The sequence below is a fragment of the Alosa alosa genome, chromosome 14, assembly GCF_017589495.1.
Source record: "Alosa alosa isolate M-15738 ecotype Scorff River chromosome 14, AALO_Geno_1.1, whole genome shotgun sequence".
Lineage (NCBI taxonomy): Eukaryota > Metazoa > Chordata > Actinopteri > Clupeiformes > Clupeidae > Alosa > Alosa alosa.
This window is the reverse complement of record NC_063202.1, coordinates 32,081,707-32,100,749: the sequence shown is the minus strand read 5'-3', so window position 1 is coordinate 32,100,749 and position 19,043 is coordinate 32,081,707. Positions and strand designations below refer to the sequence as shown.

The 19,043-nt window shown below is 37.6% G+C and overlaps 1 protein-coding gene across 1 annotated transcript in view; it reads right to left on the bottom strand.

Moving 5' to 3' along the window:
• Positions 1-19,043, bottom strand: part of slc38a8b (solute carrier family 38 member 8b) — a 56,402-nt gene that overhangs the window by 21,362 nt on the left and 15,997 nt on the right. Inside the window, exons 2-5 of the mRNA XM_048262884.1 lie at positions 13,298-13,496; positions 6,133-6,289; positions 5,834-5,938; positions 5,687-5,744 (exon numbers count right to left, since the gene is read on the bottom strand). Coding sequence (XP_048118841.1) covers positions 5,687-5,744; positions 5,834-5,938; positions 6,133-6,289; positions 13,298-13,496 — 519 coding nt within the window. The remainder of the gene's footprint in view (positions 1-5,686; positions 5,745-5,833; positions 5,939-6,132; positions 6,290-13,297; positions 13,497-19,043) is intronic.

The window sequence follows — 19,043 nt, the reverse complement described above, 5'->3', positions numbered from 1 at the left end:
GGATAGGGGGCAGCAGGATATGTTATGGTATAAGTTACCATGGCGATTTATTCTGTGGAGCTAGCCTGCTCCAGACCAGGCTAAGTTCCAGGATCTATTTAATCTCATCCCTTATCTCAGTCAGCAGTCACCACAAACGGAAACCAATAGTTATTCCACTGCCCACTACACATTGTTATCACATATACCTAGACCCACTGTCATTATTTAAACTTTTGTGAGCATAAATTAACTTTTACATACTCGCCATTCCCGACCTGTCATGCGACAACCAGTGCCTAGTGCCTAACCATTTCGCGCGTGGTGGTCGCGGCACTAGTTGCAATGTTCTCCTAAACAGAGGTGTTGCTGTTGTGAAAAGGCTATCGCTACCTACTTCACACTGTAGAAGAAGCAATGAAGCCGCTCTAGTTGCCATGGTGAATCAGTGAATCTGTGATCGGTGGCGGGGTCTATTTGAGGGAGCCATGAGCGCGCACTTATCCAGGATAGGTTTCACCTGGCTTGATGAATCCGTGTCTACTCATCCTGGCTTGTTCGTTGCGCAACCAATTAAGCCTGTACGCTCTTGTTTTGGATTCATTGAACGCGGCTCAGTAACTTATCCCGGATGTCTTAATTCTGCTTTTGTGCAATAGGCCCCAGGAGTGCAACATTCTCGAAAAACAATAAGCAGAGTGGACTGCCATAACATCAGTGAAAAACATTACTGCAGGCTTCAACGTGGCTGTGTTTACGATTAAAAATATCAAACAAATTTCGCCTACGTAGGAACTCACGACTGCACAGTTTGCATACCGCTTTGTCCTTCTCCATAGTTTGATCTACCCCAAACCCGAAGTGCTTCCATATCAAACTCCTCAAGTTATTAGGGCTTATCACTCTTCCCTCTCATGTCGTAAAGATTGATCACATTGTCCTCCATTTTTTGGCAAAACACCAGCAGCACAGCAGCCGATTGAAACAGCTGTTTCCGGTGCGTAAAATTGGTGGGAATTTTCTTTTTAGCTTTCGCAATGCCTACTGCACTTTCGGAATTCTTTATTTTCTTTTTCTGCTTGTTTGTGGGTTTTGTTACATCTATCTTTTTTATTTGTTTAATTAGTTTAAAATGAAGTGTACATATTTGGTTAAAATCAATTCCTTATGTTAGTTTTCAAAACTTGTGTTGGTTGGTCCAATCGATTGTGCAATCGATTTTCGAATGTAAAGTGACAGCCCTAGTTTGAATGGGCACTGCAGTTTTCATAAATCTACAGTATAATTTCTGCATTACAAGTGTGTTCTTTTCCTGCATTTATTTTTTAGGAAACATCGTTGAGACTTGGTACCCTAGTCACATATGTTTGCGGCTGGAGCAACACAAAGCTAAGCAGACATTCCTTGGTAACGATTCCCCTATTTAATCATAATAGAACGGTTTTAGATGTGTATAGTATAATTATTATTCTTGTCATAGAAGACTTAGTCATTGAATTGAATTGAATGATTTAGAAAATTGTTGTAAAACCTCACAAACCTGATTGGGAAATACAATAAGATATTCAAAGGTACGCAACGAAAAGTCCCCTTACTATGGCTGAACAATGACACTCGTCAGCTAATGAAAAAAAGAGACTATGCATTGAAAAAAATCACTGCTCTCCATAACAAATAGTGATCTCCTCATCTTTAAAGGATTGAGAAATGCAATAGTCAGAGAACTGCATAAAGCAAAGACAGCCTATTTTGTGCAACTGATTGAGTAATCTAAAGGAAACAGCACATCCCTTTGGAAGCACCTCAACAGTCTTACTAAACTCAAGCCTAGTCAACAAAAAACAATAACCCTATCACAGACCACAAAGACACTGCCTTTATCAGAACTCTGCTCTGCCCTGGTTAAACCTGTAACCCACCTGGTAAACCTTTCCATCAGAGTGGGCAAATTCACACAAAGTTGGAAACAAGCCATCATTACCCCAATTTTCAAGACTGATCCAAAGGACCAAGCAGGCAACTATAGGCCGATCTCAATATTGCCTGCTATTTCCAAAATTTTAGAAAAGATTATCACAGAACAGCTAGTAGAGCATCTCGAAAACAACAAACTTCTCAACTCCAAACAGTTTGGATTTAGACCAGGGTACTCTACAGAAATGGATTACTGCTACCTTACTGAGAACATCACTACCTTCAACTTCTCTGAACATGTTATCGGCTGATTTGCATCATATCTGGAGCATAGAGAGCAACGTGTTAAAATAAACACTGAACTCTCAATGTCACTACAATCCACAATGGGTATCCCACAGGGCTTCATCCTGGGGCCTCTGCTCTTTAGTTTATATATATATATAAATGATTTACCAACATGCAGTCAGTCAGCCAACTGTCAAATGTACGCTGATGATACAGTAATTTATGCATCAGCTAGGACACCAAGTGCAGCAGCAGATACCCTGACCAAGGAAATAGAGGGTGTATCCCAGTGGCTCAAAGACAATCATCTGACGCTCAACGTCAAAAAGACTGTATCTATGTGCTTCTCCATAAGAGGGAATGCCAAGTGTACTATCAAAGTAGACCAAGAGGCCATAGAGGAAGTTGAATGTTAGCAAGTTAGCAAGCTAACTACCCTCCACTGCCAGCTAACAGCAGTGACTGGTTGTTGATCTGTTAATCTCCGTTCAACGTGGTGCAAACAACCTCAAAAACAGTTTTTAACTTTGAACGCCTTGTGTTTTTAGAAGCCTCACATCTTTTCCAACAATAGGAGTACACTGCAAAAACTGCTTATTTAATACAAATTTAACCAAGTCTTATTAATCTTATATCAAGATCAATTTTAATGTAATCAGAGGAAAAATCCTATCATACTCTTCATATAGGAAAAAAGAGCAATGACAATTGGAAAATACATTAGAACAAAAAATCTAATTCCTAACAAATGAAATATCCCACCATCCCAGTGAACCAAAACAGAAGCAATTAAAGGAACTCAAAACACAAATTGATGAAGTCATACAGAAAAAAACACAATTTCAAATTCAGTAACTGAAATATAATGGTTTTCAAAACAGTAATAAAGCAAACAGTAAATATTTAGCAAATCTACTCCAACACAAGAAAGAGAAATCAATAATCTTGGACTCCACAGGAAACATTATTCAAAACCCACAGGATATAAATAACATATTTCGGAATTTCTACAGCAACTTCTATTTCCCCACTCACCAACTAACCCAATCAGAAATCCACACCTTCCTGAAGAGTCTGACATTGCCAGAATTAACTGCAGAACAAACCAACATTCTAGATGCACCCCTTAGCCTTAATTAACTTACCAAAGCACTCAATAAAATTCCTAGCAAAAAATCTTCCGGGCCAGATGGATTACCAGCTGAATTCTACCGACACGTTTGGGACATATTATCACCACTATTCAACAGAGTAATTATAGAAATTAAAATGTCCTCCACCATACCTACACACATGAATACAGCAGCATGACATTACTGCTAAAACCCAACAAAGATCTATCTCACCCTTCTAGCTACCGACCTCTCTCACTATTGAATACTGACTTGAAAATTATCACCAAAGCACTAGCAACCAGAATAGAAATAGTCACCACCACACTCATTCATCCAGATCAGACAGGCTTCAGACCTTTTAACCTATTTAATATATCAAGAAAGACAACAGAAAACCATTACAATTTCACTTGATGCAGAAGAAGCTTTCGATAAGGTAAACTGGTCATTTTTATTCAATACACTTCACAAGTTTGGTTTTTGAGTCATTCATCCACTGGATTAAAATACTGTACACATCACCCAGAACTTTTCACCCTCAACTACACTCCCCTCCTCAGGAAAATTAAAAACGAATACAAACACCCACTCACACTCACAGAATACAGTAGTTGCTGTCAAAATGAAAACCCTAACCTAAATTAACTACCTTTTTTCTATGATCTCCGTCACTCCTACAGATAAATGGTTCAAAACTCTCAATTCATTAACAACATAACTGTCAACACTTTTTCCAGGTTTCTCACATATTTTAACTTTTTCCCTGCTGTCTTCCCGTTTTAATATTTTCCTGTAAAATATCCCGTATTTATAACAATCTCATAACATTAGCTCTACCATCGGACCTGTCAGTCTCTGTACAGTTGTCCTGTTGCTACCCCCTTGCCCTTCCAGCGAAACAGATGTATTCAAAGCACCGTTTTGCTTGCTTGAAGGTGACAGTGAGACTATTTAAGATGACGGCGTGGTTGTCGTGAGATCACGATTCAGTGGCGCCTGCAAAGTGTACGGCCGCACGCACTGTGTGTATCGGCCTACCATCAGGCTACTCAGCTACGAGTAGAGAAAGAATTCCCCGTTTGTATATTCACTCCAAGTTGGCCTACCATAACTTCCCAAGTCTGCACTATAGCCCAGAGTCCTGTACGGGTCCATTTTTTTAGACCTGCCCCCGCCCGCACCCGAGAAGTTCAGCACCAGATCCGACCCGTCACCTGTGGTGATATTAAAATTAAATCCGTACCCTCCCAGACCCATTAATATTTTGCCTGTTACCCGACCCGTGCCCGTGATAAATCGCACACAAGCTAAAATCATTCAAATGAATGTGCTTTATTTTTTTTCCTCGCACAATTGAAGCACGTAAAGGGCAACCTTTTTTTTTTTTTTTACATTTTGCGTCAGGGATAAACCTTAGCCTACAACAATGACACATAGCCAAAACCTTGCTGCATCAGAACATTATTCTACATAAAATGGACCTGTTAATGAAACAAAGAGAACAAGAAAAAAACAACCTGAGCCTGCCACTAGCCAACTTTACCTTGACTTCATCCATTGTAGCCTACTCTCTTGTGCTCCAACTACGAGACGGTTATATTGTTTAATGTTCACACATAGATGCATCAAACAAATAATTCAAAAGTCGCAGTACTGATGTGATGGGTCAAGTGTCGTATCGTTGACTAAAACACATATTTGCGATGTGGTAATGGTAATTTAGATATACAAATATTTCACATATTTTTCAATGATGTTTTATTTCTATACTGTTTTGGTTCTCATCATTATCCAGCCCGCAAGGGAGTTCTTTTCCATACCGCATACCGCCCGTACATTTTAGGGACGTCATAATTTACCCGTTTTAGCAACTTTTCTGCGGGTACCCGTCGCGTACCTGCGGATTCCCGACCCGTTGCAGGACTCTGCTATAGCCCATAAACTGCATGACAGGCTATTTATATTTTTATCTAAAATAACAAAATGCATTTGCTCAACTTTATCAAGAAGAATTATGCACTAGGCTACTTGAAATTGTGTGTAGATTGATGAGAAAAAAATAATAATTGAATCCATTTATATATACTAATGGAATCCATATATACTGTATCAAATATGTTTTTTCCAGGTCAGGCCCAATTCGGACGGAGTAAGTCGGATTTCAGCTAACATATTTGTAAGGATGGCTTTAGTGATAGAGATTTGAGACAAAAAGAGAAGAATTGAGTTGAGCATTGGATTGAGTGAAGTTTCGTCTCTCTATCAAAATCTCTGGATCCATGCTAGTCACTTGGCATGATGATCACAGTTTGCATTTCAAGTTGTAAATAAAGAACTCGCTAATCACAATAATGTCAGGGAAAAATCATTTAAAATTTAGTTTGACCAACCTGAAAACCAAAGCAGATAGTAGGAACAACACTGAACATTGAAGCCCATGATTCTAACCTGAGAACATAGACAAAGAGAGACATGAGAGATATGTGAGTTACTGGGACAATTTATATTTACTTTCAACACCAAAGACAGATATTTACCCTGTGCTGTGTTGAGGTGTAAGATCAGCAATTTGGTCTTCTCTCATGTAATACTTCACTATGATAGCCACAGAAAGGTATGTAGCCGCTAGTGTCCCTAAAACACTGGAAAACATGATAATGACATAGTGAACCATCATAGTATAAAAAATACATAACAAGTCTATGACTACTAATAAATAAATACATAAATTAAAGGAAAATTCTAAAGTAAAAATTGTAAATACAACATTATAATTACAGAATTATAGAGACCATGGAGAATATATGAAGAGTGTGTAGAGTAACCATATACTCACCTAGTGTATTTTTGTATACCAATTTCTTTAGGGATGGAGAGGGGCAAGATGATAATAAGACACATGATGAAGAGGACAAAACGATGATCACTGTACCAATAATGTGGCATCTCTGTTTCAGTCAAGCCTGTTATTGTCTCATAGATTGATACACACACTGGCAACAGAAATGTGTATATACCCCCCGCACCCAGAAAGAGATAGAGAAAGAGAGGGAAAAAGAAAGAGAGAGAGATTAATGTATAGACTCAAGCAGTCGGCAGCACCTGATCTCTCATTAAATGACCCCTGAAGGCCACTCCAACTGGTAACTTCAACCTGTCCTCAGATGATTTGAAAGAGAAGGCAAGAAGGGCTTTCTATTGCCCCCTTTTTACCTTCAAAACTACCTTAATTCTTAATGGCATAGATTCAGCAAGGTGCTGGAAACATTCCTTATAGTACTTATAGACTTTAATATCCATGTTTGCGGTCATATAATATATATTTTCCTTTCTATAACCTCTATATACGTATGCCATGCTATTTTCTCTGATCATATGCCCATTTTGTTTGAGTTGATTCAACACATTATTGTCGCACGCTAAAACCCTCTACAGCCACTGAATTTTTAACAGCTTTCTAAATTGCTGTTAAATCTCATCAAAACTCACGCTTAACGGCAGCGCTGCACTCTAAAAAGAAAAACTTGTGAAAACGCAAAATTTACTGGCAACCTTATGCATTAAAATGTTTGTAGATGGGGCAATCACATCACTGTTAACCACACTAAGCATTTGTTTGCCCAATTTGCAATTCTAACTCCAGATTACGGTAGTCTGTAATTTCAAGGGCAATTGGTTTGCATGCTTTTTTAAAGTAAGGTTAACTAACTAAACTGAATTCTACTTACTGGAAAATTTTAAGTCAGGAAAGTTATTATTACGGAACCCTAGAGGGGTCATTGCAATATATTTTTGGTATATATCCAGAAAACGTGCGCACGTTTTACTAAATTGTGCACTCATTTTACTAAATTGTGCTCTCAAAGTAAAACGTGCAATTTAGTAAAACGTGTGCACGATTTAGAATTTTAAAATGAGCGCATATTCTCTCGATACACAAAAATATCTTGCAATGACACCTCCTGGGCTCCGTATATCATAGTGTTGTTAACATTTTCTATTAAGTTCAGCTAAAATCTTAGTAAAGACAACAATTGTTTGTAAAAGCAACAGCATTTTTGTAGTTTAGAAAAAGCATAAAACGTTGTTTAGAAAACATAAGGTTTGCATAATGCATAATGTTTCCAATGAATTTTGCGTTTTTGCAAGTTTTTTTAGAGTGTGAGGAATTAACATCACGTTTATACTCCACTTCCAAAATGATCTTAGATACTATTGCCCAGTGGCGTCGTTAGACCTGGGCATTCGGAGCTATAGCCCTGGATCCTCTGGGGATAGCCCCGGATCTATGGGCCGTCAACAACAACAACAACAACAACAACAAAAACTGTAATCGTGAATGAAATAAATAGCCCCGTAGAAGAGACTTTTGTGTTTTGTGTTTTTGCTTTTTGTGCTTTTGTGTTTTTTAACGGAAGCGCAAGAAAATCTGACGTGATCTCGGCAGGTTTAGAATCATTTGTTGCAAAATGTAGCAATTTCAATTCTCCTCTACGCTATTACGCATTGCTGTTTCGTGCTTCTACTAGCGAAATAAGTGTACAGAAGGACAAATGGATATTAGAAGTTTCTTTAGAGAAAAAAAGGGCAGAACAGGGACAAGAAGTGGAAACTCACAGTGTGTCATCATCTCCCGCAACCCAGGAGGATATTTCGATCAGCTCAGTTTCATTATATTGTGATTTACTATTGAATAACATGCGCAGTAAATATGGTAAACCTGACCTCGTTTGAGGGGGCTTCCAAGCAATGCATGTTGGGCTTGATTTTGACAGAATGGAACTTTTTCTTTGGGCAAAAGTTTGTGATACACAACCCAAATGCATTGCTTTTAAGGCACCCATAGCCCATTAATTGAAGGGGATGACGTCCAAATGTTTATCCCGAGACGAACGCTCACACCTGTGCACTTGACAGAGGTGCATGACGATGTTTATTCTACAGGCTATTTTAATGTCATATTTTGGGTGTTGTATGTGGTGCACTTTGGCAGAAGAGACGTTCTCCTTACACGGTCTTTAAACATCGAAATATTCACAATGCCGTGACGTGAGTCATTATAATTGGCCTTCCTTTTCATTCTCAAAGTAGGTTAAAATTGCATGTTCATCAGCCCGATTTTCAAAATCTCTCGGGGGAGAAACCACCCAACCCCCACAAAAAAAGGACTCTAACTTCTGGGCTCTAGCCCCGAATGTTTTAAATAGCTAGCGACGCCCCTGCTATTGCCCCTTTCAAAATCATGCGATCTAAACCTAAAGCTGAACCATAGTTGAATGATGTTACTCGCACAGCCAGACAAAAATGTTGAAGAACAGAAAGAAAGTGAAAAAAAAAAAAGATTGCAGGTATCCTATGAGATGCTTAAAAACAGCTTGGGCCCTATTTTGGCGATCAGAAATGGATGGTCAGAGACATAGGATCCTATTTTGGCAATCAGAAATGGATGATGAAAGGTGTAAAGTTTATAGACATTAAAGGCGTGGCCAGTCTACAATCACTAATTTAACGTTGCGATTATGTGGTCAAACGTTGGACGCTTGGCCCAAAAGGGTTGTTCTTATGTTTCTTAATCAGTCATGGGTGTGTTTTGGGCGTAACATCCTTTAAACCAATGGACATGACATCTTTCGTTCCCTTTAACAGCAAGCAGCGCAACTTCAAACAGAGCATCAGTATTTTGATAGTCAGCAGCGCATTTGAAGGAATCTGCTTGCACGCGGGACCGTATGGAACAGGTATTCATCATCATGCTTTACTAAAACCTAGCAGAGTATAGCCTACACACATCTGCACTCATCTATTATTTGAACTCATTGGCAAAGTGAAACTTCACGTGGTGTCATAGTCAATGACAACACAGTAAATTACTTTCAGTATTGACTGACAATGGGTTACCATCGAAAACATAGCTAGAAAAAAGCAACACTTACCCAAATGTTCGAATGACTGAATAAAAAAACTAAAAAAGGACATTTATCCTGCAGAGGAGGTGCTGCTACGTAATGTTTTTTAAATAGTGTAAGATAGCAATTTTTAAATTACCCTAGCAACACCTTAGCAACCACCACTATAATGTCAACATTGCAACTGCCATAGCAATCAACATGATTACCCTAGCAACCACCCTAGCAACCTTGTTATTAAGCATAGCAACCACCATATGTACCCTAGCAACCATCGTAATTACCCTAGCAACAACATAGCAACCACCACAGCAACCAGCATGATTACCCTAGGAGCCAGCATAGAAACTGCGTTATTTAGCATAGCAAACACCATATGTACCCTAGCAACACCCTAGCAACCACCAATATAATATCAACTTAGCAACAGTCATAGCAACCAACATGATTACCCTAGACACCAGCATAGCAACCACTGTTTTGGTATAACAACCACCATATGTACCTTAGCAACACCCTAGCAATCATCTCAATTATCCTAGCAGCAACTTAGCAACATTGTTTACCTTAATCAGGTGAACTGCACCTGATTAAGCCCTGCAGTTCCTTGGAGATGCAATTCTAGTTGTTATTAGCATGATTTTGATCAACTGGTTTCCTCATCAACACTATGCGTTCAAAACAGACAAGTAGGCTATTAGAATACTTTAACTAGAAATAACTAGAAGATGAGGGATGACAAAGCTTGATTAAGACAGTTGAGGTTGAGTGCAGAACATTGGATGCTTATTGAAAAAACCTTGAAAAGTGAACATGGCTTTTTCTTAAGGCGAGACACTACAGGTGAATAGGGTAAAATTTTAAAATAATAGACGACATCACCATGAAACTTCCTCAGTTGATTACTTACACAAGTATGAACAAAAAATGTATTAGAAGTTTTTGAAATTCGAATGTCTAATTATGCAAATTAGGCATTATCTCATTAAATATGCGCACATTTGCATATATTTTCGGTAGATAGATCTGAACATATGATGAAGCCAGGTGCAAAATTATTTTTTTATTTTGTTTGCATACAAGATTATACAAGAATAAAATTACAGAGGGATTTCAGGATATCTGCTTTCATTACCTAGGAAATCAGAATATACTGTCCATAGCCTTAAAAAATCTATTTTTGCCATATCTTTTTGAATAAAATGTCACATAAATCAGGCCAGGAATGATTTATTAACAAATCCCTCTGTAAATATCTTCAGAGCACTGCTAAGTGTATATCTGGAAAGTTTGGTGTACATAGGTGCTACATAGGCTGAGATGTTCCTACTGGAAAATGAGAAAAACTCAATTTGAGAAAACAGCCTCGGAACACAGACAAGAGATTCCGTTCTCAGCCTAGACTCGCCTTTGAACTTTCGTGATTGGTTGCGGTTACAAAGGAAGTGTCCATATTTGGATAGCACAACGTCATGCAGGAAAAACAGAGCTTTCCAACGGTACTACACATGTTATGTTTTGTAGCACGGTCGCGGTAGAGCATGAAACGTTAGAAGACTAACTTTTGGTGACTTTAGGAGAAATATACAGGCGCGAGTAGACAAAATGTAATGAAATAAACACCTAAATGTGTAAATCGGCTTTGTTGTTGTAGTAGTGTGAAAGAATACATGCTAAGGTAGCAAATTAGCCCAAAATCTCGAAATTGACCAGTGCATGAAAAAACGATGTTTTCACCTGCCGTGTCTCGCCTTAAAGGGCCTACTTTTTTATTTATTTAGTCTTTCCCCAATTCTTAACCTTTACTTTTCTCTCATTTACCATGGTTTATTGGTGTATTCTTTTTGTCATTCTTTTACTTTATATTTTACTTTATTGTATGGATTTTTTTTCCCCTTGTCCTATGGCCTGATTGATTGTTTTACCTTTAATTTAAATTATTTTACATAATAAGATATGATATGACTTACTGGTCTCTCCCTTTTGTTAGGTTTATATACTAACTAAGGTAAAGCCGCACACCAGAGCAGCTCCCAAACTCAAAAAAAAGTTTCGACCCAACAGACTTTTCCTCTTTTGCTTGTCGGGTTGAAATGTTAGAGTTTGTTTAATTGAAGTTTTGGGAGTTACACTTTGCTCTGAACCTGGCCCAAAGATAGGTGGGATATGCATGCAAAAACCAAAGTTTGCTGTCTTAACGTACCAAAGATAATAAAAACACTTGGTTTGGGAGTTTTGTGGCAAAGCGGTAGCGGTGTAAGGCGGGCACTCTGTTGAAATTAAATGGAAATAATCCAATCACATGCAATCAGCATTAAATTCTAATCTGTCTATCGGCAAATAAATGCAAATATCCCTTTATCGTAAGAATGGGACATTCTGCCGTCATATGTCAAAAACCAAGTAGATAAGTAGCCTAGGCTATAGTCAAAAGACATAGACAACATTAGTCCTTGAGCCAGAGGGGTTTGTCGGTACCATCTGAGGGGAATAAGTCTCATAGTGATTTCAGGCAAGGTTTACCAAGGTTTTCCTCTTTTCTTTTCTTCTTTTTCTCTGATTGTCTACACTTTGTAAAGCGCCATGATACATGTGTAATGTTTTGGCGCTCTATAAGCACAATCAAATTGAAATTGAAATTACCACCCAAAAGTTAGAAAATAAGTGATACCATTATATTGGTAGTAGCTTTTTGTGTGTTATCACACATATATTACAGTTGAATAGGCAAAAAATCTTAACTAATAGATATCCCCAATAAACTGCCATGGCTGATTATTTGCTTTATGTCAATATTTTTTTTTTTGTATTGGATGTTTTCTGAAATATTATGTATACATATTGTAGCGACTGGATGTCAATCAATTAGTGCCCACGCTACGCTCACGCTATGCATAACCCCGGTCATGTTGCATTGCAAGCCTGGCGAGAGGGAGATGGACCCCTTGGGGGTTTTTCCTATGGGAAAATAATATGGAGATTTGGGAGCAACGTAATTTGTTAGTAAGGGAGCAAAACGGGACAGTTCTGGTCTGAATAAGTTGGAGTGTTACCTTACAGTGCCTATAAAATGTCTTCAGCCCCATGTTAAAGTTGAGTAAAAAGAGGAATTTTAAAAAATCATCTTTTGGAAATGGATCTTAATGCCTTAATTTTAAAAAATGAGGACAAATCCCACCTTTAAGGACACCAATTTTCTTTATGAATGAATAATGTATTGTAAATAAATAAATTTTCTTCATTAAAATACAGGGTGCATAAGTATTCATACCCCATGTTCAAATTCCCATAGAAGCAGGCAGATTTTTTTTTTTTAAAGGCCATTTATTTCATGGATCCAGGGTACTATACATCCTGATAAAGTTCCCATGGCCTTTGGAATTAAAATAACCCCACATCATCACATACCCTTTACCATATCTCATGATTGGCATGATGGGGTACTTTCCATATGATTATCTCTCAATGCAAATCAAACCAGCTATTAGTCTAACTGAAACAAAACCATCCCAATCTCTAGCTAGCTAGCTAACGCTAGCTTAAAAGCTGTACAAGTGGACTCGTACCCTTGAAGTCACAATAGCGTGTAGGGCAAAATGTCTGCATTTCAGATTTCTTTGTCACCGCAAGTTCGACAGGCGTGATTATTAAAAATCACATATTTTCACATAGGAAAAAAACACAGATCTCCTTTTATGGACAAAAATGGTGGCTTTTTGTAGGCATACATCAGAGGTCTATTGCTTGGGTTTGACCCAACCTTTCAAGCCTTTGAACACACCTTACCACTTGCTTTGCTGCACATGCACTCCCTTTATAGCCAGGAGATTCTATTTTCAGGCTCGGCTCACAAATTGATTCCCACAGATCTGAAATGTATCTGGCGTAACCCCAAATACACACACACACACAGACAAACACACACTCACACACACACACATACAAATAACTGTGTATTTTGATTGGCTGTTGAGCTCAAATACCAACATATTTGGCCAGAATAGAACAATCTACCTTTTATAGAACATAACATTTCGGCTAATTTGGGAATAATAAATATGTTTTCATTAAAATGTTCAATAAAATCCAACTCACATTTCTCAAGCTGGTCCTGCACCACCACCAAAAAGGCCACTGAGATCATGAAAAGGTTAAAGACGAAGCAGACTTCACACAGCTGACCAATCCTGAGACCGCACACCTCACGCACCACATCCTGATAAGTGTTTTGCCTACTTACTGATGAGGCAAATCCCAGGATCACAAGGCCACTTATCAAGAACACCAAGGAAATCTGGGGTAAAAAGGAAAAATGTGTCATAAGAGCATTAATACATTGGAACATTCTATCATCATTTCACTTCAATGAAGACATGCAGCTCATCCATTTAAAGATGACAAATGGATGAATGATGAAAAATGACATAGAATGGATGAGTATTTTACCTTGACCTCTAATGTTTACATCGAGGGTATGCAACATTGCGCTGTCAAAAAAATGCTTAAATGCTTTATTTAAAGGGATATTCCACCATTTGGCAAATTAAACTCATTTTCCACCTCCCCTAGAAGTAAAACAATTGATTTTTACCTTATCCAGCCATTCTCTGAGTCTGGCGATACCACTTTTAGCTCCAGCCTAGCATATATCATTGAATCGGACCATTAGCATCTCGCTTGCTAGCATCACGCTTAAAGGGATATTCCACCATTTGGGGAATTACACTCATTTTCCACCTCCCCTTGAGTTAAACAATTGATTTTTACCTTTCTGCAGTTCATCCAGCCGTTCTCTGAGTCTGGCGATACCACTTTTAGCTCCTGCCTAGCATAGATCATTGAATCTGATTAGACCATTAGCATCTCGCCTGCTAGCATCACGTTTAAAAGTGACTAAGATTTCAGGTAATTTTCCTATTTAAAACTTGTTTCCTCTGAAGTTAGAAAGTGTAATAAGACCAAGGGAAAATTAAACGTGGCGATTTTCTAGGCTGATTTGACATGGAACTATACTTTCATTCCAGCGTAATAATCAAGGAGCACCTTGGGCGCAGCACCTGAAAATAGTCCCCGTAGACTAACTTCCAGCAACAAGGTTGAGCTGCAGCAGACGAATTGGTTAGTGACTGGATTATTATGCATAAATGAGTATAGTTCCATGTCAAATCAGCCTAAAAAATTACCACGTGTCATTTTCCATTAGTTTTATTACACTTTCTAACTTGAGAAGAGAGGGAAGGTGGAAAATGAGTGTAATTCCCCAAATGGTGGAATATTCCTTTAAAAGTGACTAAGATTTACGGCAATTTTCCTATTTAAAACTTGTCTCTTTTCAAGTTAGAAAGTATGAAAAGAATGAAAATGCACTGTGCTGTTCTTCCTTGGCTTCTTATTGTTATTCCACCTACCACTTTTTCTGCATGCTATTCAGCTTGAACCATTTAACTTCAAGGAAAATTCCGGTATTTAGCACTTTGAGTCAATTTTCTGGTTTGTTTTGGATGAACTAGAGTGGTAGACACCGGAATTTTGACGATTGGTCCCGTCTTGACTTTTCTGACTCGTTTTGAATCGTCTTTGACTAGTCAGAGTGGCTGCTTACAAACATGCTTAAACATGTCCTAAAACAACCCTTAACGTTCATTTTCAAAACTGTGCAACTCACCGAGAGGTTAGTGGTGTTCGTTGATGTTCCAAAACAAGTAGAGTAGCGAAATACAGTTTCTGTCGTGTTTTATTTGGCATTTTGTAAAATCCCATTGATTTCTTTTGGAAGACTCATTGCACGATATTACTGTGCCACCGTCTAGGCAAAGTGCATGTAAACACTACTATTATATATTCATTACCCTAGCAACAAAATAGCAACAAAAGAGCAAAGAGCAAATTTGCATGCACTGCAATAATAATAATAATAATAATAATAATAATAATAATAATAATAATAATAACAACAACAACAACAACAAGAAAACGCAATTCCAGGGAATTACCAGTGCATGAAAATGCAAAACATATGGTGTGAAATATATTGTTAACCCTTACAAGCCCGACCGTTCTAATTTCGTTAAAATTTTAACGATGACCAATCATCTAATATCTCAGCTGTCCAATGACTGATTTTATTTCTGAAATCTTCCCCGTAATGCTGACAACATACGCTTCAATTTGATATGATTGGTTAAGGGGTTTATGGCGCGAAATGTTTTGGATACTTGAAGATGAGTCGTGAAAAAAACTTTTCACTTCAGTCATCCATTTTAACATGGACCACCAGATGCCACCTGCACTTCGTTGGAGTTTACCTCGACTGGAAACCACACAGCTGGATAAACTGAGGTAATATATATATTTTACATCGTTTCTAGTTATGGTTCATCTTAATTTGTAGTCATAAAATCATGTTATTTGACAGTAATATGCTTTCTCATCAGCGTCAACATTATGGCATAGCGGGGGCTAAGTGCATCGTCATGTAACTTTAGCTAGCTGCATTACTCTGAACTGCTTGCAGTATTCTCGTTTGCTTTTGATGTCAGTTATTTTCATTTGACAATTTCATTTAAAAACCTGTTAGTATATAACCTGTAAGTAAGTTTGTTTTCTAGTACCAATTTGCTTGTTAGGTAAGAATTATATTGGCAAGTCAGTATAGCATACCAAAGCTGAATAAATCAATGGGCGCCGCGTTTCTAAGTTGCGTTCTCTTACATGAAATAAGTTGAGCAATATTTTTACTCCTCTCAATATGTAGTTGTAGAAAACAAGATGTGAATTCTGTCAGAAATGTAGTGCTAATTAACGTATTGCCTCTCCTCGGGTTGTTACCTCGCTAGGCAGTTTGTAGTGAACTGTTTTACCTTGCTAACTTCTAAATGACAAACATCAGACGTGCTTGTCTCAACATTTTCTAAGATGGCATGACTTGATATTCTACTCTTCTCAATATGTAGTTTTATAGAAAACATGATGTGAAATCACATATTATGTCAGAAATGTCATTATTGCATTTAAGCAGTTAGTTACTAGGTGAAATGTAATCTGTCTTTATCTTAATGCCAGCCAGGCAATCAGATTTAGGGTAGCTAAACCCATGTGTAATAAAATGACTTTTCATTCTTCTAAATATTTTTGAGTTACTCAAAATGCTTCAATAGTTTAGGCTACCTCTTCTTGTGTATGTATGTGCACACACTACACATCTGTAGTTTTGTGATTTTATTTTTTAAATTAATAAATGTATTACATTTGTATGATTTTACTGTTGTTTCAGATGGAGGATGACAAGACCTACACAGACCTCCTTGCAGGCCTGAAGAGGTAGCTGACTGCTGATGAGCTTTAGCTCACAATGTTCAAGACCATGTGAGGATGGAGGAAGAAGGTATAGATTTAGGTGGCGTCATGAGGGTGGTGTAGACTGCCACTAAAACACTGAAATAGACTTGTTATGTTGATTTTTATGTTGTTGTCCCAGGCATATGTGGTTTTACCAACCGAACGGGTGGGAGGTTGTGCTTAGTAGGCCGTCAGATGCAAACACAGTGCAGGGGCATGGGATCGAAGAGACCCCAGAAGAGTTTCACAGTTTTCTGGGATTGATCATTGACATGGGACTTCACTTCCCTCCCTAATATCCATTGCTACTGGGGAACCAAGTCTCTGAAGGGATCAGGGAGCGTTGACCAAATGAGAAATACATATTGTGTACACTTTTTCTCCGTTGACATTGCTGTTTCAGTAGTTTCTTATTATTTCAAGTTTGGCAATGCAGAATCTGGTGTTGAACCTAGGTTTGGTAGCTACAGCCAGAAAGACTTTGGCGAAAATGTATCACAACAGCTGGCAGGCATTTCCGTCAAAATTTAAGCCTCGCCTTCAGCTGCTCCAACTACTACTCTGTGTCAGTTCTTTTCATCAAGTACATATTCCTGTACAGCAGGAGCCAAAGAAAAAATTGTTGGCTTTGTTATAAAACAATACATAATAACACTAAAGTAGCTTGTATGGCCTGGAGTTTAGCGGTAGGTGACTGCTTTTTTGGTAAACAAAATTGCTGTCAGATTTGGCATTCTACAGAAGGGGATGCGTTTCGTTATGAGTCATAGGTCTTCTGTGTTTAACCTTCAGGTTCCCCACCCCACCTTTCCCTATCCTCCTCTCTCTGTGTGTGTGTGTGTGTGTGTGTGAGTTTGTGTGTATATTCTCAACAGGCTTGTTCTATGTAATCCACTTTCAAATGTTTAGATACATTGATTTTTGAGTGATGTTGAAGTTGATTGTATTCCTAGCTTTTCATAAATAATACATTTTATAGATGTATATCATTTTCATATTACACTAATTTATATAAGGAAGTTGTTCAAATGTAGTCTATGTCTCTATTCAGAATTGATCTTCAATAAATATACAGTATACTTACTTCCTGTATTACTGGTAAGGTACATGTTTTTCTTTTATATATCATTATTGTTGACTGTAGCATTTGCTTATATACAAATAAATGGTTTATTCTTATGGACCAAATAAATCTAAACCATTGTGTCTGACTTCATTATTAGTTTTTATGCATACTTTTATGTTTTTGGTGAGAAAGAGAATGTGAATTCTGTCAACATTCTAAATCCCGTTTCCTGCATTTTTTTACACTTATCACTTAATTTATCATAACTTTTGAAAGGTTAATGATATTCCAATTCAGTCTTTTTTGTTAAATAGCCCACAACTTGCTGAACATGTCATACACTCTATATTTTTCTCTATCTCGTATAGAAATATGATGAAAATTCATTTTTATGCGAATGAAATTAAATGTTAACGAATTTCGGTATACATTTGGAGAGGATTTTCAAGGACTGTTCATTACTATATCAACATTACCATATGTATTTTACATCATTTGATAGAACTGACCCTTCTGATTACAATGGTATGTATATCCCATTGATGGTATGTATTATACTCAAGAAATAAGGTTTTTTGTGTAAGGAGGTCATCCAGCACCAAAAATGGAATGTTCGGCACGGGCACGAAAGGGTTAAAACAGATGATGTGCTAATTGGCAACCAACATGATGAGGTTTAATATAGTTGGAATGACTGAACTAGGTAGATGAGGTTTAATATAGTTGGAATGACTGAACAGTTAAATGGGTGGATAGTTTAAAATGTTAAATTATTTATGCTAACTATGCTAACTAGCATGCTAACATGCTAGCGTGCTAACTATGCTAACCATGTTACTTAGCTAACCAAGCTAATCATTTTTAGCAGTTATGCTAACTAGCCTGCTAACTACGCTAACCATGTTACTTAGCTAACTTAGCTAATCATTTTTAGCAGTTAAAGGGTTAAATTGTTTAACAGTGAAATATTGTAGTGAGGACTTTTATTTTTAAACAGTTTTTGGCAGAGGAAGCAGTTGAACAGGATGTGTAGTCTTAATAGGGCCAGTTTGTATGATTAAAGCCTGAGACTGGCAGTTGATCCAGTTGGCCTGAACACCTGCCATAGGATTCTAATTGCTGTGATGTCATAAAGGGCAATGTTAAGTCAATGGGGAAATGTTGATAGTTTTTAATTAATAGTTTAAAAAGTATAAAAGTTACAAAGATGAAAAATACATAGCACTCTTGTCCTAAGTAAGACCTATGTAACAAAGTTTGAATGAAGTTTCTACGTTAAAAGGTTGAAGCTGCATTAAACGCGTTAGAAGAAGAATAAGAACTAGAAATGCAATTCCAAGGAATTACCAGTGCATGAAAATGCTAAAGTTGTGATGTAAAATATCATGTATAGTTAAAACAGATAATACAGAGATGGTTACTACAGTGATGCGAGGA